The sequence below is a fragment of the Felis catus genome, chromosome A3, assembly GCF_018350175.1.
Source record: "Felis catus isolate Fca126 chromosome A3, F.catus_Fca126_mat1.0, whole genome shotgun sequence".
Classification (NCBI taxonomy): Eukaryota; Metazoa; Chordata; class Mammalia; order Carnivora; family Felidae; genus Felis; species Felis catus.
In genome coordinates, this window is record NC_058370.1 from 85,884,693 (window position 1) to 85,909,425 (window position 24,733).

The following is a 24,733-nucleotide window of genomic DNA, read 5'->3' on the forward strand; positions in this document are numbered from 1 at the left end:
TATCGGATCCAGAGTCCTGCCTGAGTTGACAAATGAAGTTAGACCTGTCTCACCTAAAATAGGATTATAACACAAATCAGGTGCCTGATGGATGTTTTGTAGGTAATCAGAAAACATTTAGAGTTGGAAATGTATTCAAGATGGTTTATTTTCATCCTTTGATTTTATAAATGAGGAAACGAAGGCTCAGGAAGGCCAAGAGAATTATACAGCTGGTTTGTGTCTGAGCTAGAACTTGAACCCAGGTCTCATGATGCCCAATCAGATATACCTTCCACTACCCTACGTTGCCTGCTTCTCAACCTCAGGGGTAGGGGAACAAAGATCAAGTGGGCTATCTACCATGCTGCAGTGGTGGCCTATGGACTATCACTTTCTCCAACTTCCGTCATTGCAAACACTGATAAGCAGTCACTGCATTTTTCCCATTGAGCCTGTACTAAGCCTCAGACATCCCAGACATCCCCCCTAATCAGAAGGAATTGTCATACAAGATGGAGACTCTCTGCCTTCCTTGCCACAGCTGTTTTTCACAGCGGGGCTGTCCATTCCTTCTCCCCCTATGCTGGGGAAATGTGTGTGTGTGTGTGTGTGTGTGTGTGTGTGTGTGTATACACATGTGCACATATACACGTGTACACATGCACATGCACACACCATCACCACGACTAACAGTTCCGGTAAAAGTTGACTTTATGGGAAATACTATCCATAACTGGAAGTATCAGGAATCCCTCGTTCTCCCCCTTCATTAAGTGATAAGTGACAGTGCAGTGGAATGGAGGGGCAGGGTCTGTCCGGGAAGAATGTGTCCATGTGTGGTATAACATCTGTGTAGGATCATTCTGCTGTGCTCAGAGGAATAACTAACAGGTCTGGGAATGCAGGCCTGGGAAAATGAGCAAGTTGAAGTTCAGGGCAATAGCTGATGTGTGGAAAAAAAAATAAGACTAATAGAATGTATGTTTGAAAACTTAATAGAATCTTGAAAAAGATTGCTTATTATATACACATTTCAAACACCAATATAGAGTAAGTTCAATAAACTCCTCTGAATGTCCATTACTGAAATTAAACAGTTATCGAGATTTTATCACATTTGCTTTTACTATGTCTTTTTTTTCTTTGCTGAGACATTTTAGAGCAATTCCCTGATGCTATGTAATTTTATTCCTCATCCTTAAACATACATTTTTAAAAATGTGGACACTTTGGGGTGCCTGGGTGGCTCAGTCGTTTAAGCCTCTGACTCTTGATTTCAGCTCAGGTCATGATCTTACAGTTCGTGAGTTCGTGCCCCATACCAGGCTCTGTGCTGATGGCACGGAGCTGGCTTGGGATTCTTTCTGTCTGTCCTCTCTGCCCCTCCCCTGCTTGTGCTTTCTCTCTCTCTCTCTCAAAATAAGTAAATACAATGAAAATTTATGGACATTTTTTTCCCTAACCACATTGACTGATCACATCTAGCAAAACTCATTAATAATTTTTTGGTATCATCTATACTCTATCCATAATCTAAATGCCTCAGTTTTTAATAGAATCTTTTTATCAGGTTGTAGAATAAGAGAAACATATCATGGCTTGTAAGCCAGGCCCATCCCACCGTACGAATTTTTCATTGTCCACATCCTTAGTAGGACCGCAAGGTTAAAAATCACTGAAGACCAGGTGAAGGCCCTAGAAACACACACATTATTGTTTGTGTTTCCACAAACACACATTATAGAATGGAGTGACATCTATAGGATGGGTGACCCTGTGCTTGGTCATGGGTGCCAGGCTTCAGCATTGCCCTGGCTGGATCACTGCTGTGAAACACTGGAGCCCCAAAATTCATTTGGGCTTATAAAATACAAATACGTCAAACCTTTGAATGTGCTATTTATTTATGAATGTTAGTGACTAAGCAAAACCTGTTAACTAGAAAAAAATGATGAGCAGTGACAATCAAAGGATCAATAGTTCTCCTAAGTCCCTTTCTTGCTTTAGCACACCACATGAACACCCAGCGGAATTTGCTGTGCTAATTGTCCCACAGTCCTACATGATGCCAAGTCCTTCCTCACGCTGATGTCTGGGAAGGCAGTTGGCTTCTATACACAAACAGCCACATTGTCAACCCAAGAAACATTTACCACCCGATTGCCAAATCTCCACTTCACCTTGTGCTGAGGAAGAGGCAGCCCTGGCAGTGCTAAGTAGGAAGCGTTCACAATTCTGTAAGCTTCTTGTTATTACAGTTGGCTTCCTGTTATGCAAAGGTAGAAAGGGGGGGGGGCCCTTAAACTATTGCAATGGATGGAGACACGTGCCCACAAGAGGCAACTATACTCTGAATTCCCAAGAAACACACAAGCTCCAAAATGTGGACACCAGAGGGGTGGCCCTAGAGAGGCACCCTAGGTTGAGAGCATTTGTGAGTGCAGGAGACCTTGCAAGCCCGAGACACAGGAAGCCACTTCTCTCCCTCCCTTCCCCCTGTCTCTGCCCCCCCCTTCCCTCTCTCTCTCCTTCTCTGACACCACCCCCCTTTCTTCTCTCACTCACTCTCTCTCTCCTTCATATTGCTACTGAGACCACATTTTTTAACCTCTTCCTGCAAAAGACAGTGATCTGGCCTAAGTGTCTTTCCAAAACAAAATTTGCCTTTTTAGGTCGAAGTTCTTACTTGTCAAAAGATGAAGGGCAGGGGCACCTTGGTGGCTCAGTTGGTTGAGCTTCCGACTCTTGATTTTGGCTCAGGTCATGATCTCACGGTTTGTGGGTTCGGGCCCCATATTAGGCTCTGAGCTGAAGGCATGGAACCTGCTTGGGATTCTCTCTCTCCCCCCACTCAAAATAAATAAACTTAAAAAAATTTTTTTTTTAAATGAAGGACATTTCTACAAGCTATAGAACATGGGAAAATTAAACCTTCTCAGTTCCTGAGTACGGAGGCAGGCATTCAGAAAATAACTTTTAGAGATTTCTTTGATTTGGGTTATGTCAGTTTGTCTCATTTCAGGTGCACAGAGAAATCCCCTTGGCTATCCTCATCTTATGGCTTGTGGCTTTTGGCAGGTGGCAAAGATTTTCATACTAAAATTAAAAACAAAGCTTAGAATTAAAAGAAAAATCTAGGAGAGTAACCACAGGATACACTTTTCCTAAAATTTAAATGCCAGGTCTTGAAACTGAAAAGATTTTAAAAGTTTCCCATGTCCCGAATGGTATGGGCTTTAAAACGGAGGGCAGTTTGCCTTGGAGAGAGAAAAGAGAAAAAGAATAAAGAAAGTGAGTCTGAAGGTTCTGAGGTTAAAGGCCTAACTTTCTTCTAGGAGGGCCATCTTTCCACAGTCTGGTAACCGGATAGGCAGGTGTGCGTGTACATGCGTGTGTGTGTGTGTGTGTGTGCGGGCATGCACGCACATGTGCTTTTCACATGATTTGTGTGGCTCCCCACAGCCCCTTTCTCAGCCTGGGTGGTCCACCAGCTGTGAGCTGAGTTGTGGGCCCGAGTAGAGGGCTAGCCTGGGTTAACTCCTCCCTCTCATAGGTCAGTCACCATGGGCTTTGGTCGGAGTCCTTAGGTCTCTTCAAATGAGCTTGGGCAGAGAGCTGGTAAGACATGGCAGGACCACCTAATACATCCATCTTCCTGTAAGACTGTCAGGACAGTCTCCGTGATGGGCTTGGGCTTTCAGCACTGTCTTTTGTCACTGTTTTCTCAAGACCTATTGAGGCTTACAGAGCCTACAATGGACAGGAAAAGCAGAACAAAATTATTTATTCATAATATTGAGGCAAAATGGACACAGGCTGAAGCAGGTGTCTCACATGAAGGGCTGGGAATAGTGCCTTTGTTCCCTTGCCCAGGGCAAGGGTAGCACTGTCTCTTCTTCACTTCCCATTTACTGTCTGCCCCTGTGAACTGTTACACATTGGTTCCCAATTTAGGTGCCTCTCTTTACCACTAGAATACATGCTTCCCTGTGGACAGTGTAGTCTACATATGGGCATTGGGCTTTGAAATCCAATTTCTAGCAGTATAACTGGGGCCATTCATTTCACCTCTGTGACTTCAGATCCTTGTCTGTAAGACAGAGATGACCTTGTCTGTAAAACAGCTATTGTGTTTCCCATAAAGAGTTAGCATGAGCATTAAATGAAACTAGATTTATAAAGTGTTTGCATTGTGGCTGGCATGTGGTAAACACTCAATAAATATATCACTATAGATACACATCATTATGAGATCAGGCTTTCTATCTTCTCTTGGCCACTCTGCTGGAGTGGGCGCATGTGAATGCACCTAGAAATCCCGTGAACAGGTAAACTGGTCAATATTTGTTGCATATATACAATACCTGATAGTGGCTTGCTTTTCATTCTAAAATGTTTATTTCACTTAACAAATATATATTGGGAAACTTCATTTAACCAGATACTCTTCTAGAGGGTATGTTTAGATTGGTGAAGAAATTGGTAAAACCACTGGGCCCTTGGGAACCTACTTGTTGATGGTTGAGCTTTGATTCCATTGTCTTCATCAGTGCAACTCTTTTCCCATTCTAATTTTACCAGAAAGAAAGCCTCAACTAGATGCTAATCTCTCCTTAACACTTCTTGATTCATGACTGATTACGAACCCCCCTATTTTATACAAGGAGAGTGTGACATGGCTGATGTCATCAAGAATTAGGGCTAGGACTGGGGCAGCCATTGGCAACAGGGGGTGGTGGAATGAATTTTTGTGTGCCAGGGTGCACAGTAAGTATTTGAAACCCTACAAGTCTCAATCTTAATTTAGAAGGTTTCCTCTAGTTTTTAAACCCAGCCCATTACCTAGCCCTCTGCCCTGCTTATAAGAAATGCCCAATAAAATTTTCTGATTGGTTAATTAAAGAGATAAGAGAGAAAGGGTTTTTGTTGTTGTTAAAAATCCATGCTATGAATCTTTTATTTGAACATTACTCAACATTATTTTCTCTTCATAACTCTCTCTCCTTCTCTCTGTCTCTGTGTTTGTCTCTCTCTCTCTCTCCCTCTCTCTCTCTCTCTCTCTCACACACACACACACACACCTCTCTCACACACACATGCACACATACACCTCCCTAATTTCTTCATTCCTCCCAGTTAACTTTTCTGCACCAGACACTGAAGCTCCTCGGGATACTGAAATGAATAAGACACGGTTCTTGCTCTCAAGAATCTCTTTATAGTTCCAGCAACTTATCTATCACCTGCAGACTTGTGATAAAAACACAAAGATGTTTATCCCTGAGGCCATGGGGACTCCAGTTTACCTTTGTAGCCAAATATACCTTTCTGAGAGAAAAAACTGAGATCAGAAACTCAAATACTTCTTCAAAAAGAACCTCTTGCTTTTGAATGGTGCTTTGTATCCTTAAATGAGCTCTTGCCGAACATGTGAGGTTGTGTAAGTGTGCACTGTACTAAGGCCTTGACGGAAAGGGTGAATAGGGCTGAAACCCACTGGTGCTCCTCTCATCAAGCTATTACTCTGGTGTGGGGCTGCATCCATCCATCCAGAGACAGAGGAACCCATTTCTCCACTCAAAGGCACCATCTGCTCCAAAGACTGCTCCTGGCCCAGAGATGTGAAATGGGCCTGAACTGGCCCTGGATTTTGCTTGGCACAGAGTCACAGCCTCTTTCCTCTCATTTTGCCCTTCCAAGTGGTAGCCCCTGCTCTATCCCCAAACTCTTGGTGATCATGGGTTTTCTTGCTGCACTTCCTTTTTCCCATATTTAGACTTTCTGTAAGGTCTTTTTTAAGTCCCAAGGAAAACAGTAACCTTTTCTGTCCCTTACCTAAGTTTATCTCCATAGCCTCGATTTAAAAGCGCTTCCCTCTGTGCCAGTGCCCTGTGTGCCCAGGCTTTTCTTTGGTTTCTGAACATCTGTTGTGCTACTTTTCAGATCTGAAATTTTCACAGCACTCCAATCTCCTGGCATTCACTTGCACCTCTCCCCCTAATCTCTTTCTTAATTCCCAGGCTTTACCAGCCAACACCAGAGCTCTGGAAAAGTCTACAGCTCTTGGTCCAGGCTTGCATCCTTCCATGCCAGGAACTGGATTCCCCTGTCTGTTCAAACCCACTTTGTCTTCCGATCTCCTTCCCTGCCTCTATGACTAGGTATTCCAGATCCATGAGCTATTTGGGGACAGGGTTGTATCTGGGTGATCTTCTATCCCAGAACTGGACATGGTTCCTGGTGCACACCACGTGCTCAGCCAATGTATGTCACGCGAACAGATGGAGAAGGCTACCTTACTCGAGGTGACCCCAATGCTCACACAAGTCTTCGCCTCCCACTCCTCCTTGTTTGGCCAGGTGCTGAGGTCTGGTGGTTCACCTCACAACTGCCTCTCCTATTCTATCTTTCTCCACTACAACCGTCCAAATTAGGCCTCTGGATTTGCACCCGGAATATTGTACAATGTCCGACCAGTCTTCCCTTTTTCCTTTTCTCCCTCTCTCCTTCCTTTCATCCCTTCTCTCATCTTTGTCTTTTCTCCCATTTAACATAAAATCTAGTCCATTTTAATAATAATAACCTCCATTTAATGCCCATGTTCTAAGAAGCAGACAGTGGTTTGGGTCTGTCCACCTATCATTATTCATTCTTATAGACTAGCCACCAGCCTGGTATATATCATTATCACAATTTCACAGAGGAGGAAATGGGTCCTCACAGATTGAATATGACTCATCCAAGGCTACATATGTGGAAGCCTGTGCCCTCTGTCTTCTCTTTGTCAGGCACTGTGTTAGCTGCTGGGGATTCAAAGATGAGCAAATCCAAAGGAAGAGCCCCTATGTCCTTAGAGCATACATGGGGAGGGAAGACAGAGTAAGAAAAAAGGACCAGGCAGGATGAGAAGTGTTTTGATGGACATGTGTTCCCAGTTAAGAGATAACAGAGCCCATGGAGTGACTGAGTCTGACAGGGCTAGGAAGCCTTCTCATGGGAGATGTGGCCTGAAGTAAGTCTTAAAGGATGAACAAGAGCTTTCCAAGAGGTCAAATTGGGGGTGGTCAGGGATGGGCAGGGAGAATATTACAGCAAAAAGAGTATTGTGTTGTCACAAATGAAGTGCAGTATGTGTGTGGAAAAGGAGCAAGAAATGCAGGAGGAAAAATATGGGCTCAGAACTCCTGGTAGGGAGTTTAGCCCGCATCTTTTAGGATGAAGGGGTTGGAGGGTCATCTGAGGCTTTAGGCAAGAGAGTAACATGAGCAGATTTGTGTTTTAGAAGGACCGTGTCATAGATAATGTCACCAATGGACTGGAGGTGAGACTGGTAGGAGAAGAGACACATCAGGAACTATTGTGGAAATCCAGAAAGAGAATAGAAGGGTCCACAAAATCAGGGAGGGGGTGAAAAGAGAGGAAGGCTAGATCAGAGAGAGAGAGTTGTTGGTTGTGGTGACTCTGTGGAATGGGGCAGCTTTCTGGTCTAGTTGGTTGGCTGAGAAGACATCACTCACAGCACATCATGGAGATCAGGGGAGGTAAAGCAGGTTTGGGTGTGTTTGTGGGTGCAAGGCAAAGGGAATGGTGGAGGTAAGGAGGGGAAGGTGATATATTCACTAGCAATGTGGTGACCTTGAGATTCCTACCGAGGTACTTGCAGGCAGTTGGATGGTTGAGACTGCAGCTCAAGAGAGGGCTTCTGGGGGGTGAAGCGTGTAAATTCTACTCTTTTTTCAAAGCCATTTAAACATGGTTCTTAGACTAATGCACTGCTCATATCATCATATTGAGAAAGTACCCAGCTTTGAATGAACTATTAGCATCTCACCCATAGATTTGAAGCCATCTAAAATAGAAGAAAAACTGAAGTGGAGTTGAGAGCAGATAGAAGAAATATCTCAAAAGTTGGCCCTAGAAGATTTTGTGATTGATTATTTTTGGGGTTAGGGGTCAGAAGATGGGAAGATGAAGAAAGGAAGTGATCATGCTTCCCAAGATGACTTCTCTGTTTATACTTCTGTCTTGAATTTTCTCTTGCTCCAACTTGGGGCAGAGAGTAGGTAACTTCTACTGCAGAAGCATCATCTGGCACTTCTGGGCATGTGGCATTTCTTCCATTTCTCTTTTCTTTTTGGTGCCCTCCCATAATGCAGAGTAAAATTCAGCATACACTGTAGGTACTATTATGTAACTCATCCATATTTTCTCATGGGCCTCCCTTGCCAAGGTACATGAAGTGCCTCCATAGTACCTCTTAGATCAAGGCTGAGTTCCTCACTCAGCCACCTGAAGATACTTCTTCTCAGGGACCTCTAGCTTGATTTTCTATTTGATGAAATGCTGCCCCATCATTTATAATCCATTTTTGTTTCATGCTTAGTAATGATCACACTCAGATTCCAGGAAGTGCTAACCAGTAGAACTTTCTGTGATGATGGAAATATTCTCTATCTGTGTTGTCCAATACTGTAGCCGTGAGCCACATGGGGCTACTGAGCACTTGAAAGGTAGCTGGTGTGACTGAGGAACTAAATTTAATATATTTTAATTCATTTGCATATACATAGCCACTCACAGCAAGTGGATACTGTGTTGGACAGCACAGTACTAGGGGGTCCTTCTTTCTCTCTCTACTAAAGTAAGGGTGGGTTTCTGATTTTATGGAAGCCCTCACTTCCCACTTCCCCAGAGTTTTCTGTAAACACTTAGCAACTGCCTTCTGACTTCCCAACTTGCCTCGTTTGCCCGCAGCCCCTTCTCCAGCCCATAGCCTGGCTCAGATCTCCTTCCCCCAGGGCTGGGAGCGTGCACTCTGTGTGCAATGACTGGCTCACAAGCGAAGCTTATCACAGTTTTTATTTTCATTATGAGAAACAGCTCCATTAATAGTAACAGATTTCTTTGTTTACTTTATCTGGGAACAAGTCACACCCACAAAGAAGAGAGACTGTTCAAAGGAGCTAACAAGGAAATTTAGCCCCAAACAAGTCAAACTTAAAGCCCATCAGGATTTCTTCCTTGATATTTGAATCATTTCATGATAGGTCTGGCTGGTAAGCAATGCTGAAGGCCAAGGTGGGAGATAGCTCTGACATGGGACAGAAAGCTCCCTTAGCCTTAGCCACTGGCTCATTGGAGCTCTAGCTGTCACCTCTGCAGTGTTTGGGACTAATTCTAGCCTTGTGGAGGCTTGTACAGAGCTATCCACACTCAAACTGTGGTGTGTAGCCATACCACTCACAATGAGGATGAGAACAGGTACTCAAGAAGCATTGGGTGGAGGTGTGGGTGAATGGTATCACTTCTGGAATATAAAAGATGGTCAGTCAAGGCCTTGACCATATGCAGGCAGACAAGGTGGTTGCCTATAAGGCACAAGGGCATCAAAGTCCCTGTTGGCCAGGTCTGAGAACATAAGCTCTCCATACCTCCTCTTGCTTTTGCCAGGACATCCTATGATGCACAGATATTTCTAAAGGATGTTTTGTTTTCACATGTTTGTCATTGTCTTTGCCACAACAGAGCATAAACATTTCACAGAACTAACCACAGATGAATATCCCAGCAACTAAGTGCTGTGCTGAGTTAATTCTTTTCAATTATAGTGTCTTTTTGGCTTCTGTTTCCTCTATCCCACTCCTTCAATGCTGTTTGAGACCTGTGGTTTCTCCCATTGTGGTTCTAACAATTTCTTTGGGTCTCTGGGGGTGGCTCAGGATGCCTGAGTCCTCAAAACATTCATGTGACATCTGCTTGTTTCTCTTCCTTCCTGGGCTGGCTTCATGTGGTGACATCACCTCAGAAGCCAACTAAAGGCTCCTCATTATGCCCCTGTTAGGAAGGTGGCCCTCCCTCCCAAGTCTGATGCTGCTTCAGGTAAATGGTCACATTGGGCTAGGCTATGCTGAGGCTATTAAGCTGAAGGAGAACTCCCCCAAATTTGCTGGAATGCCTCACTATTCCATTTTTAAACAAATTCTGTGTGAACCATTCTTTGCATTTCTGCCTACAATCTATCCTCCTTCTAGGACAGATAGGAGTCTTTGCAAGTAATGGTCTCTGACCTAGAGAGACAGAGCTGTATACAGTTCCTCAAATTCCTTCCTCCCATTGTATTCTTGCCAAGACCCTCCTATCATTCTTTTAGATCATTTACGCAGACTTACAGTACGTGACTAGCCTCAGAGTGGCTGTTCTTTGAGTGACAGGTGGAAGATTGGAAGATCATGAAGACAGTGGTTAACTGAAGAGCAAGATCTAAGATAAAATTCTTTTTTTTTTTAATGTTTATTTTGAGAGAGAGAAAGAGCATGAGTGGGTGAGGGGCAGAGAGAGGGTAAGAGAGAATCCTAAGCAGGCTCCGCCCAGAGCCCTTAGCACAGAGCCCAACGTGGGGCTCCATCTCACTAACCATGAGATCATAACCTGAGCCGAAATTAAGAGTTGGCTGCTTAACTGACTGAGCCACTCGGATGCTCCTAAGATAAAATTCTTAACTGGGGTGCTAGGACACACTGATACAAAGCAAACCCTTTGCAAGCATGCTGCCAAATTGGCATCAAAATGTCAAATGACTTTTTTCTGCAACTGAGTTTCTGCACTGTTAAGATGATATCTGTCTAAAAGGAGGAAGAATCAAGTATGCTTTGTCCCCTGGTGTACCACATGCTATGATCTCTCCAATCTCTAGTGGGAGGTGAGGGGTCACTGCAAGTTACAATGTATGTGACAGGAACAGAGGCTCCTTGTGAGGATCAAGGGAATAGAGTCCTCTGGAGACAGCAATACAGGACTGAAGGGTAAAACATGTAAATAGGGGGATAACTCTGAATACAATTAGTCTGTGATGTCATATGAAATTCTGGTATCCGGAAGTATGCCATGAGCATAGATAAAGTTTGAAAACCACAGGCCTAGAAGGAGATAGAAAGAAAGGAGTCAAAAGCAATAGGAAAAGTTGTCGATTCAATGCGTTAAAGATAGGAATGAAGGAAGAGAAGAAGTTGATTACAGAGCAACATTCTCAAATGCAGAGGGAAGTTTAGGAAGCTGTCAGAGATGATCTCCAACCTTGTAGCAGGAAGTAATGTCACCTGTTAATAAAACTAACAAGTGACTTTAGCTGACTTTGGACCAGGTACTATCCAAGTTATATATATTTATATATGTTAGCTTGTTTAATCACCACGATAATTCCATAGAATTATTATCCTGTTAACAAGCAAGGAAACTGAGGCTCAGAGAAGTTGTGTAATGTACTCAAGCGTCCAAGAGCCAGAAAAGGAAGAGCTAGTCTCCAACCAGGCCGGGTGAAATGGGCAAGAGTGAAGTTGGCTGCATTCAGCTGCGTCAAGAATGTTCCACGGACCTGCAAAAGCTGAAGAAAGGGGCTGTAAGACAGAGACTTCTTCCATCAAGGATAGGAGTGCAGGCACTGGGGGCTGGCAGCATGTAGCCAGGATGGCACTCTGATGTGGTGGAACTCTGTAGAAGGGCACTGTAGAACTGGCAGGAAAGAAGGGAGGTGGGGCTCAGAGGATATGTTCAGCAGGACCACAGGCCTGCTGATGGATTGCTGGGGAGGGAAAGAAAGGAGACAGTTATCCCACCCCGGAGTTACCTTGGAGACAAGCTGTGGACACTTGGATCTGATCCAGTGACAACAGAGCTCTGGTGTGAAAACAAAAACCAACTGCGAGATACCAAGGGTTGAGGGTCTGAATTCAAATTCCCCTGCTGTTTTCCGCTGGCAGATTTCATTTTCCTTTCCAGTGCTTGTGTGTCGTCAGCGCATGGAAGGGCCCCTCTGGCTGATCCTGTGGTAGGAAGGCAGCTACAGTGAGGCCCCTGGTGGAGCATAAAGGGCTGTAAACACTCTCAGAGGGCAGGGGACAGAGCGGCACTCAGGGACACTGGGCAGGAGCATTCAAGGAGGTGCCAGCTTCCTGCACGTTGGGGGCGTAGACTGGGCAGGGGGTTCGGGGCCTGCTGGGGAGGCACGCTGCCGGACGACGCGAGGTCCCAGCGGGTGCGCCAGCTCCTGCCCTGGGGACAGTGCCCGGCCAGCTTCCGGCTGCCTCTGCAGCTGCGTGGGAGTCCCCCAACCCTCCGAGCGGGCACTGTTTTCTCTCTTGTCAGATACCGACTCCCACGCAGGAAAAAGGAAGCACCTTTTGTCAGATGCTGCGGCCACTTCCTCTTCAGAAGGCTCCAGCCAGCCTTTCTCTTTGCAGAATGACGGGGCCGGCCTCGGGCTCCGGACTTCTTACGCATCGGGCCTCCGGCTGCCTCCGGCTTCCCTGTCCCCGGCCAGCCCGCGTCCTGAGCAGGCCCCTCGGCTGCCCCTTGGGGGTTCGGGGCTTCGTCCCTCCTGCAAGCCCGGCGCCGTGAGCCCGGCCTGACTGGGACTCGGCCCCCTGGGGCTCCCTCTGTGGCCTCGGCGCCCACCCTCTCTGCACGCCGCTTCATGTCCCTCAGCCAGCCTGCCTGTCTGTTCCTCTCCACAGCTCGGTCCAGGAGCGTGATGACCGGCGAGCAGATGGCCGCCCTCCACCAGCCGTCCGCCCCCAACCCGCTGGAGAGGCCCATCAAGATGGGCTGGCTGAAGAAGCAGAGGTCCATCGTGAAGAACTGGCAGCAGAGATACTTTGTGCTGAGGGCACAGCAGCTCTACTACTACAAGGACGAAGAGGACGTGAAGCCGCAGGTACCAGACCGGCTAGGCTGTTGGTCCCTGTTGGCAGGGCTCCCCTGTGTGCGCACGCAGGTGGGGGAGGCACCCGCAGGCCTTCTCCCTGGGACTGGACCCGCATCCATCCGAGAAGTGTTCCCTTTCTCCTTTCCACCAGTTTTTAGGCAGGTAAACTGAGTCGCAGAGATGACAGGTGATCCTCCACGGCCAAGACCGGGGGTGCGCACTGAGGAGCTTCCCAACCGCAGCCCTCAAGTCAAGGCGGGCGACATGGTCTTGGAGGGGTCGCGGTGTATGAGGGCTCAGAGAGTGGATTTGTGTTCAGAGAATTGGTTTGTTCGATCGACCAGTATTTATTGAACATCAGTTATGTACTGGACATAGGTACATATGTCCAGGATGTTCTGGACAGGTTGTTCTGGATACTTGAAATCAACCAGTGAGTAAAACAGATAAAAGTCCCTGCATGTAGAAATTAGAAGATAAGGGGAAAGACAGAAAGTAATAAATAAGGAGAGTATGTGGCTTGTTAAGAAACAACTAGTTCCAAGGAAAAAAAAATGAGTTAAGGAGAGATCAACCATTTGGGGGATGTGGTACAATTTTACAAAGGGTGGTCAGTGTGGCTGCGGAAGAGAGGCAATTAGTCAGGTGGGTCTCTGGGGAAAGAGGGCTTCAGGCAGAGAGGAAAAGCAGTGCAAAGGCCCGAAGGTGGAACATGTCTGCTGTGCATTGGGAATAGCAAGGAGTCAACATGGAGGCAACGGAACTAGGGAATGAGATGGGGTCAGAGAGGGGAGGGCAGACTTGAGGGTCACAGTGCAGATAGCAAAGAAGACCACTACACTGAGGGCTATGGGGAAGCACTGGGCTATGGGGAAGAAAGGGGATATTCTTTGGCTTATGTTGTAAAAAGATGGCTCTGGCTGTGGTGTTCAAAATAGATTCAGGGCCAGAGGCAGGAGGCATGGTGCTAATCTAGGTGAGAAGTTGTGTCATTTAGAATGTCGGTGGGAACTGTGGGCTAGAGGAAGATGATCAGGTTCTGGGTATACTTTGAAAGTACAGCAAACAGAACTTCCAGATGGAATGGATTTCCAGATGGAATGGATGGGGTCAGAGAGGACTTTGGTCCTAAATCTTGGGACTAGTGATTCCTCATGGCCAAAGTAGTGCATGAAAGTGAAAGGGGGTGCCATTAGCAATTATCCTGGGACCCCAGGTATAAACTGCATGTCTTGGAGCAACCAGGATGACTGGTCACCCCATCTAGAGTTCATGTTTGTGGAGGTGGAAGAGCGGGGTTGGCCAGAAGGAGCCTATTCGGGAAGACAGATTCCAGAACCTTCTGGATTCAGAAAAAAAGCCCCAAGAAGGGTAAGGATATTTAGGATGGATGGCAGGGTATGTAAAGAAACTAGACAGTCATTTTGGGAGAGTGCAGTTCTCTTTAAGAATAAGCTTCGGGATCTGTGACACATCAGCAGCACCTGGTTAAGCAGGCCCTCCATTTGAGGGCTGTGGGTGTCGGTCACTGCAAAGGTTGGAGAAGGGCCAGAGACCCCACCACAGATTGGGTTCTTGCTCAGTATCCTGTGCCTGGTAGCCAGACTTTCTTTTACTTTACGAACAACCCAGGCCCTATCAGAACCAAGCAATTATAGGCTAAGGTGATGGTGAGTAGCCGATGTAGGAAGTCTTCCCCTGTGCAGATTGAGGGAGGCGGCACTAATACATTAGCCTTCCCAGATCAGCAGAAAGGATAGCTCAGTGGGGTTTATTTCCACGGGGTGTAGACGGTGAGAGGTGTCATATGTCCAAGCTTGGGTTCTTTTCCTGGCTCTTCTGCTGTCTGGCCATGTGATTATTTCATTGTTCTGGGTCCTTCTTTCTTCTTTTGTAAAATGATACAATCATACCTGGCCTGCACTTATCACAGGCTCAAAATAATATGAAGCATGTGTAAAAAACTGTTTTGTGAAAACATAAACTGATGTCAAGGGTGAAACAAATTATTGGAGGTCCTAGCTTCTCTCCTTTACTTCTGAAGGAGGGAACTCAAAATCCTCTCAGGATTAAAGTAGCCTAGGATAATTAGGTAAAGCTTCTTCTAGGATGCCAACTATGTTTTTTTTTTCCTAAAGGAAATCTGTTAATACAATATGATCAATAGGTTGAGATCAATAGGGTGAGATCAATAAGTCAAATAAGGAAAAACTACGCAATCCCTAAATTGTGGCTGCAAGAAGCATTTGATAAAATCAATTACTCATTTCAGTTATAAAAAGTTTTTAAAAGCTTTTAGGAGTAAGATGATAATGTATTAGAAAGATTTTATTTTATATAGATTTTTTTTTTTATCACAAAAGCTATCTGTGTGCATGGCAGAAAATTTGGGAGATGCAGAGAACACAAAGCAGAAAATGAAAATTATCCCATTAACAAGAAATAACCACCTAAATCCTCACTTCTTCTAGTTCTTTCTATAATATATAATTAGAAACTCACTTATTCTGGGGCGCCTGGGTGGCGCAGTCGGTTAAGCGTCCGACTTCAGCCAGGTCACGATCTCGCGGTCTGTGAGTTCGAGCCCCGCGTCGGGCTCTGGGCTGATGGCTCAGAGCCTGGAGCCTGTTTCTGATTCTGTGTCTCCCTCTCTCTCTGCCCCTCGCCCGTTCATGCTCTCTCTCTCTGTCCCAAAAATAAATAAACGTTGAAAAAAAAATTAAAAAAAAAAAAGAAACTCACTTATTTAAATACAAATTAGTATAATAATATTCTTTAATTTAAAAATTAATGATAAGTCATAAGTTATTATTAAATATTCTTCTACAGTATAATTCTTAATGGTGGCTGAACAGTCTATTGTATGGACATTCTATAATTTATTTGGGCTGATGTTTTTATATTATTATTACAAATAAGAGTTAACTGGGCATCCTTGTCTGCTTTATATCCATAATTATTTCATTAAGGTAAAGGAAAATCTATTAAAAATAAGGTACTTTTGGGGTGCCTGGGTGGTTCAGTCAGTTAAGCGGCCAGCTCTTGGTTTTAGCTCAGGTCATGATCTCACAGTTCGTGGGTTCGGGCCCCGTGCTGGGCTCTGTGCTGACAGTGTGGAGCCTTCTTGGGATTCTTTCTCTCTCCCTCTCTGTCTCAGCCCCTCCCCTGCTCACACACACACACACTCTCTCTCTCTCTCTCTCTCTCTCTCTCTCTCTCAAAATAAATAAACTAAAAAACAAATTTAAAAATAGAGTACTTTTTTAAAAAAATGTTTTTATTGTTTATTTTTGAGACAGAGAGAGACAGAGCATGAACAGGGGAGAGGCAGAGAGAGAGGGAGACACAGAATCCAAAGCAGGCTCCAGGCTCTGACTTGTCAGCACAGAGCCTATTGTGGGGCCCGAACCCACAAACTGCAAGATCCTGATCTGAGCTGAAGTTGGACGCTTAACCAACTGAGCCACCCAGGCGCCCCCCAAAGAATAAAGTACTTGTTAATTGCTATCATTTAATGTTGTTTTGAGATTCATAGACATTGCAAACATCTAGAAATGGCATAAAAGTTACAGACATTAGCTAAATTCTTGGAAAAAAGTAAAGGTATATTTCTATGCTATGTTTCATACCATTCATGATTCTGGATAGACTAAAGACTTAAATGTAAAAAAAAAAAGTTATAAAAATCCTAGAAGAAAATGCAGTTATCTGCATAATCTTTGGAAGGCAGGTGTTTTTTAAGCATAGCATAAGCAACAAAGACAGCACATGGGAAAGACTAATTTAATTGCATAACTAAAGATGTCTGTATCTTAAAAACCAACATCATAAAGTGAAAAGGCAAATAATAAGGAAGAAAATATTATATATATGAATATCATAAACAAATATTCTTAATATTTAAAATATTCTTTCAAATCTATTTTTAAAAGTCCAAATAGTTCAATAGAAAAATGAGCAAATGACACAAATAGACAATTTACCAAAGAAATATAAGAGCCAATACGTGTATATAAAAAATTCAGTCTCAGTAATAATTAAAGACATGCAATGTAATCTAACAAGGCATCACTATCCCCTTAACAAATTAACAAAGATTTTACAGAAATTTCAGTGTTGGTAAGGACAGGGAACAGGAATTATAATGCACAGCTGATGAAAATGAAAATCTGTACAACCTTTCTGGAGTGTAATACATGCCTTTTTAAAAATGCAAACTCTTCAGTGCACCTGGGTGGCTCAGTCAGTTAAGCATCCAATTCTTGGTTTTGTCACAGGTCATGATTTCATGATTAGTGGGTTCAAGCCCTGCGTAGGGCTCTGTGTTGATAGCACGGAGCCTGCTTGGAATTCTAATAAATAAATAAATAAATAAATAAATAAATAAATAAATAAACAGACTTAAAAATTTTTGCAAAATCTTAGACCTTGCATTTCTGATTCCAGGAATTTAACCAAAGTGTTTGCTTAAGACTGATGTGGATAATTAAAAATCCCTGTACAGATTTTTACCACCGTATTGTTTTTAATAGTGATATTGAAAACAATGCCCAGTAGTAGGGGCTAAGTTATATCAAGGAATTTTTATATATTTATACAATAGAATACAATTCTGCTGTTTGTGTCCTAAATTTATATTTTTTGAAATAGGAAGATATCCATAATATTGCTTTGAAAACAAAAACCAGAAAAAGCCAGTTTACATCAGGGGATGATGTATGTACTAATCCCATTATTGAGGGAAAAAATAATGAATCTGTATTTATGGAAAAAGGCTGGGAAAGAAATACACAGACCCGTTAATAGTGGTTATCTTTGAGAACTGGAATTTCACACAATTTTTAATTTTCCTCTTTTTTGTCCATTTTCTAATTTTTCTATAACAAAGGTATAAATTAGTTATAAATTTATTTATTTTTATTAAAATTTTTTTGATGTTTATTTATTTTTGAGAGAGAGAGACACAGAGCATGAGCGGGGGAGAGGCAGAGGGAGAAAGGGAGGCACAGAATCCTGAGCAGGCTCCAGACTCTGACTTGTCAGCACAGAGCCTATTGTGGGGCCCAAACCCACAAACTGCAAGATCCTGACCTGAGCTGAAGTTGGATGCTGAGCTGAAGCAGGCCCCAGGCTCTGACCTGTCAGCACAGAGCCCAACATGGGGCTCAAATTCATGAATTGCAAGATCATGACCTGAGCTGAAGTTGAGGTTGGAGATTTAACCGACCGAGTCACCCAGGCGGCCCTAAATTAGTTGTAAATTCAAAAAGAACACGCACACATTCTATTCCTTTAAAAATCTCAAACAGAAACCCCAGTGATCTTGGAGCATTCAGATGAAAAAGGCTCTCATGTACATTGATGATATGCAAAAAAGTTGGCAAAACTTTCTAGAAAACCCTTTTGGCCAGATTTCTAAGAGTGACAAAAAATATCATATGCTTACACCAAGTCAGTTTGGTTTTAGGAAGTGATCCAAAAGAAATAAGATACATGCAGTGCTGTTTATAATGAGAAACTTTGAACCTAATGTCCAACAAAGGAGAATGACTAAATAAATTATGGAACCTATATGACAGACTCTTGTGCATACTCCCCGGGAAGCTTGGGGCTCAACAGAAGGCAGTCTAAGTGCATTTTCTTCCCCTGAGGTCTCAGCAAGGTCTGTCCAGCTTTAAACAGCACAATGCTCTGTAAGTCTATAACTTACCTTCATAGAACTCATTCCCAAAGGTTCTTTGTTGGGGAAACTGTTTAAAACAGAACCTCAGCAAACTGCCCTCAAGTCCCTACTACAATGATGGTTCTAGACAATCCTCGATTAGTTGTCCCCTTGGGTCATCTCCCGGCTTTCTGGGACGTTCCCGCAGGTGGCTGTCTGTCAGTGGTGGGAAAGTGTTTCACAAAAGGCTTTCTGGTGGTGAGCTGATAATGATGCAGCATTAGCCAATATCTGTGGTGTAAATGCCCCATCATGGCTGATTCAAGCTGCCAACATGACATCACTGAACACAGAGTTGAGAAGAGACATGCGAAGCACAATGTTTCACAGTACTTTTACTGCACAGATAGATGTAAATAACCTCACATACAGAAATAATAGTAAAATCTAATAAATAATTAGGAAACTATGAATTCTGAGTATTACCTTTTTTTTAAAAAATAAAATAGTTCATTGTAAGCTTATAGAATTTAACTTTTGATACCAGCTGTGGTTAACAGCTGGCTCACATTGTTCTTGAGAATGTAACAGTTTGTTCTTGTGAGCTGCTGTGAGCACACCACTGCCAGGCTGTCCACTCTGCTTCATTGCCCTAGGACTTGTGGCCTCCAGCACACATGCCCACCTCCTTCCATCTTTGTACAGAGTCCACCCCAGTCGACTGGCTGTGCAGGTGAAAGGGACAGTTTGGTCCCTTCCCTGCCTGGGGCCATTTCCCTCCTCCCCATGTGTCCCCACCACCACTACTGTCTTGGTTACCGCTTCCCACTCTCCTCTCTTCATTTATGATGTTCAGGGCTCTTGTGCTCAAGCTGAGAAAGGGCTAGCGGCACCTGGATGGCTCAGTCAGTTGAGAGTCCGACTTTCAGCTCAGGTCATGATCTCACGGTTTGTGGGTTCGAGCCCTGTGTCGGGCTCTGTGCTGACAGCTCAGAGCCTGGAGCCTGCTTTGATTCTGTGTGTGTGTGTCTCTCTCTAACCCTCCCCTGCTTGCACTCTGTCTCTCTCTCTCTCTCTCTCTCTCTCTCTCTCAAAAATAAATAATAAACATTAAAAATTTTTTTAAATAAAAAAAATTTTAACGTTTATTTATTTTTGAGACAGAGAGAGACAGAGCATGAACAGGGGAGGGGCAGAGAGAGAGGGAGACACAGAATCTGAAACAGGCTCCAGGCTCTGAGCTGTCAGCACAGAGCCCGACGTGGGGCTCGAACTCATGGACCGTGAGATCATGACCTGAGCAGAAGTCGGACACTTAACCAACCAAGCCACCCAGGCGCCCCTAAAAAAATTTTTTTTTAAAGATGAGGAAGGGCTTGCAGTTTTTCATTTATGTCTTGGTGGGAATAAGTTTAACTGATGGTTATTTCTTCCAGCAAGTAAGTGGGACTTGTAAGTAAAGCCTCACTTGTCATTCTGAAATTCCACTGACTGGGATTTGAATCACAACTTTCCTATTAACTCGCTTTGTGATCTTGGATCAGCTCAGTAACCTCTCTGACCCTTACTTCATCTCTGCATTGGGGAAAACAACAGTCTGCCCTTCACAGAGTTTTTATGAAGATTTGATATGATAGTGTATTTAGAGCATTTAGCACAGAGCCTGGCACCTAGTAACTGTTCAATAAATGGTACTAATATATTTTGTATTTTATTTTTACTGTTTTGGGATGAAGGTGATTTGGGCATATCAAATAATAGCGTAGAGAGGTATTTAGAAGAGGCAGACACTTCTGAAATTATACTTTCCTTTTCTCCTGCCAGGCAGTGCTCTTTCTTGTTTAAAAATAATACAGCTTTTGGGGTGCCTGGGTGGCTCAGTTGGTTAAGTGTCTGATCTCAGCTCAGGTCATGATGTTGTGGTCTGTGTGTTCGAGCCCCGCACTGGGCTCTGGGCTGACAGCTTGGAGTCTGGAGCCTGCTTCAGATTCTGTCTCCCTCTCTCTCTGCCCCTCCCCTGCTTATGCTCTGTCTCTCTCTCTCTTTCTCTCAAAAATAAATAAACATTAAAAAAATTAAAAAAATAATACAACTTTTTATTCTAATGCCATAACTCATGCAAAGTAGGCCAGCTGCACAATCTCACGGTCATTTTTTTTTTCTGAGGTCATTGATATTATTTAAAGATGATGATGATCATGTAGGTGGGAGTTATTTTTAAGTAATAAAATTAGAGAAATGTAGAAAAATGCGGAATTCCCTTTTATAGATATTTTTTCTTTTTCTTTTCCTCCTTCTCCCTCTTCCTCCACCCCATCCTCCACTTCTACTCTTCCTCTTCTGTCTTATTCCTCCTCCTCCTCTTTTTCTTCTTCTTCTTTTTCTTCTACTCTTTTTCTCACTCAGTCTTAGACATTTTTATTTCTAGACTCTCAAGAAACATTTGTTCTTTCAGGCTCCTGAGCTGATCTGAGAGTTTGTTAAGACTGTCAAAAGTTCGGAAATAACAGAAGTAAAACCAATACATCACCAAAGTAGTAATTAGTAAAAGTTTACTGTGTACACACCAAAAAGACAGTTTGCAAACTGGAAGTTCTGAAACCAAAACATGGACTGAAGCTCAGGGATATATTGTTATAAAGCAGCTTTTTAAGTGAGAAAGCAGTGACTGTTTATTCTTCACAGTGATTACTTACAATGTTAGAATTTCCTTAAATGATAGGGAATTGGTCAGTGATTACAGCTCAAGTTTTGCTTATGATTTCCAGAGGCATAAGCAAGAAACGATCCAGGTCAAGTTTGTCTTGCAAAGTCAGTGAAATGGAACCTTGTTTGTATGACTAAATGGGTTTTATTTGCTCATGGAATTTTCAAGGCTGATCTCTGCTTGTTTTTGATTTTAATAGATTCTTTGATGCCAATCCTGTCCATTCACACTCTGTTCCAAAGACACGTATGTTTACCCAGCTAGCATCAGACACACTGCTATCATGGCCAGTGAGAAATTCTGACAATTCCTACAAATAAGCTGTGTCCCTTTGTGTAGTCACTTAGACTTCCAAAGCATTGGTTTCCTCATCTACAAAAGAGAAGTGACAAGTTTTGCCATGCTTCTGATATGGAGTTGTTGTGGGAATCTAATGAGATAGTGCATGTGACCATGCCCTGTGAGAGGTAGAGCACAGAGCAAACACATGCTGGAAGTGACTTGTGTTTCTGACAACATATTCGCATAGAAGAGGCCACATGCCCTTCGCGCCCTCACTCTCTGCCATGGGTCCATGATCCTCCTCCCCCCTTCCAGGGGCCGTTGAGCTGATGGGTCCCCACCACCTCAGCTTTAACTCACTTCTGAGTTGAATTACCATTTTGTCACTTACTAGCTCTGTGACATTGGGCAAATGCCATAGAACCTTTCTGATTCCCAGTTTCCTCACCTGTAAATGTGCGTAACGATACCTTGCTGGGAGGATTGTTGCAAAGACTGAATGAATGATACATTCAAGGTGCTTAGCAAAGGGGCAGCCACTTGGGATGTGCTGCTCAGCAGCTCTTGCTGCTACTAAGTACCCCCATCTTCTTGAATGGTTACCTGTGGTTGGGCCCCCAGTGGAATCCCTGGCAGCCGGGCAGGTAGAATGGTACGCCACACTACCTCTGCATACTATCTCTGCAAGGCCTACTAGTCTCTGCCCTGCTTACAAAGACCAGATGTCTGGTTTGGCCAGGAAGTCAGGTGGTTGGAAAAGTACGAGGAGACAGGTGTCAGCGATGACACCCTTTCCCCTCATTCTTCTGTCAAGATTTGTTCTTTTCTCTCGAGGCACCTAGCTTACTCTCAGATAGCTGTCACTTAACTTGACAGAGACCTGAATAGCAGAAGGGCCCCATTCAAAACTGGGATGCTAGCTTTTCACGTTCCTTTCCACCTATCTCCCTCACCTATCCCGCCATTATCCTATCTGTCCTTCAACTTAATTTTAGTTTATAGGTGACCAAATTGCTGCTTTATCTTAAGGAGCTAACTTTTGCTCTTTCAGGGTTGCATGTATTTACCAGGAAGTACGATCAAGGAGATCGCCACAAACCCAGAAGAAGCGGGGAAGTTTGTCTTTGAAGTCATTCCAGGTAGGCAACCAAAGTGGGGACAGAGGTACATTATATTCCCATCTTACTTCTGGATCCTAGAAGTCAAGGCTGAGTCTGTCAACCAGCTAACCAACCAACCTAGTAAGAATGCATAGTTGTTCTGTATATAGTTAATGAACCTATACTAGTTCATTAGCCTGCAGGCAAACTAAGTGGGCACATACTTGGTACAACCCTGGAAGTCTTTCGTCAGTGCACGCTTGCAGCCAGGTGTTCCCTAGGCCCTGGGACACTGCTCGGAAAAGTACATCATTCCCGCTCACTGAAAGGAGCTCGGTTTTGAAGCTGAGTGGGACACTAAAATTAATAGTTAAAATATGGGGCCCCTGGGTGGCTCAGTCGGTAAGCGCCCGTTTGGCTCAGGTTATGATCTCATGGTCTGTGTGTTCAAGCCCTGCGTCGGTCTCTGTGATGTCAGCTCAGAACCTGAAGCCTGCTTCGGATTCTGTGTCTCCCTCTCTCTCTCCCCCTCCCCTGCTCGCACTGTCTCTGTTTCTGTCTCAAAAATAAACATTAGGAAAAAAAAAAAGAATCAGAAATTTAAAAAAATAGTTAAAATATAAATTGAGTGATGTGAAACTGTCATTTTGGTAGGTCAAAAATGGTCTACAGTCAGTAGTCACATATGGTTCAACATGACCTAATAAGAAATGACAGCCCCAAATTACTGAGCACTTGATACATATCAGGTGCTGAAATTCACCTATTGTGCGTGTTAGCAGCGCACTAGAGGGTGCTTTTTCCCAGGCTAGAGTTACCTTCCTCAAATACATCTGGGGCAAGGGGAGGCTGTCTTTGTCTCAAGGGGAATCCGTGTTTGTGTGAGCCTAGCATGCAACTCTTCCTCTGAGGAGGAGGAGAGATGGATAGACCGTCAGATAAAAAAGCAAAGGAGTGCAGTTTGGAAAGGAGACCACCTGGGAAGAGCTGAACTTAAAAAAACAACAACTTGTTTTTCTTTGTTTTCTATAGTAATAGCCAGTTTTAGGATTGATTTCTACATTATAATTTCCTCTAGTTATCCCCCAAATACCAAACATTTACATGGCACTAACTCTGTATCAGTCACTATACCAAGTGTACCAAATATATTTCTGCTTCCCCCTGTCTCTTGCTCCTTTGCCGGCCCCAGCCCCACCGGGAACTCCAGAACTGCTGGTATGGCTATGCAGCCAGGCTGACACAGCAGGGGAGGCTACGAGTCCCCTGAGTGGGCTCTCCTTCCCTTAACTGCCTCCTTACCACTCACGCAAGGCAGCCGTGTGCATAAGAAATGACAAGGAAGCCAACATAGCAATGAGTTGAGAGTGCCCGGTCTGTAGCCATGCCACCCAGCTCCAAATCCTGGCCCTGCCGCTTTCTATTTGTGTAACTGTGATCAAGTTATTTAATTTCTTCCTGTCTCTGTTTCTTTATCTGTGAAATGGGGACAATGATGATGACAGTGAGGGCTGATGAAAAGTATATTGGGCACACTGAGTATAGTGACTAATAGATAGTACCTTATAAATGTTTGTTATTTGAGAGATAACTAAAGGAAATTATAATGTAGAAATCAATCCTAAAATTGGCTATTACTATAGAAAACAAAGAAAAACATTTTTTTTAAGTTCAGCTCTTCCTAGTTGGCCTCCTACCCAATGGGCACTCCTTTGCTTTTTTATTGCATTGTATTGTATTGTATTGTATTGTATTGTATTGTATTGTATGTATTGTCAAGTTAGCTAACATACAGTGTATACAGTGTGCTCTTGGTTTTGGGAGTAGATTCCTGTAATTCACGCTTACATACAACACCCAGTGCTCATCCCAACAAGTGGGCTCCTCAATGCCCATCACTCATTTCTCCCCTCCACTGCCCCCCCACCCCATCAACCTTCAGTTTGTTCTTCGCATTCAAGAGTCTCTTATGGTTTGCCTGCCTCACTGTTTGAAATTATTTTTTCCCCTTCCCTTCCCCCATGGTCCTGTGTAAGTTTCTCAAGTTCTAAAACATATGAGTGAAAACATATGATATCTGTCTTCCTCTGATTGACTTATTTCACTTAGCATAAGACCCTCCACTTCCATCCACATTGTTGCAAATGGCAGGATTTCATTCTTTCTCATTGCCAAGTAGTATTCCATTGTATATATAAACCACTTTTCTTTTGCTTTTTAAAAAAGAAATTTTTATTACATTTATTTATTTTTGAGAGACAGAGTGAGACAAAGTGAGAGTGGGGGAGGGGCAGAGAGAG

General features: G+C 43.7%; 1 protein-coding gene across 3 annotated transcripts in view; it reads left to right on the plus strand.

The window, feature by feature from the left end:
• The window catches only part of ARHGAP25 (Rho GTPase activating protein 25), a 90,690-nt gene that overhangs the window by 29,091 nt on the left and 36,866 nt on the right, over nt 1-24,733 (plus strand). For all 3 annotated transcript variants that reach the window (XM_003984077.6, XM_003984078.6, XM_045054310.1), the window contains 2 exons: nt 12,492-12,691; nt 22,385-22,472. In XM_003984077.6, coding sequence (XP_003984126.3) covers nt 12,492-12,691; nt 22,385-22,472 — 288 coding nt within the window. The remainder of the gene's footprint in view (nt 1-12,491; nt 12,692-22,384; nt 22,473-24,733) is intronic.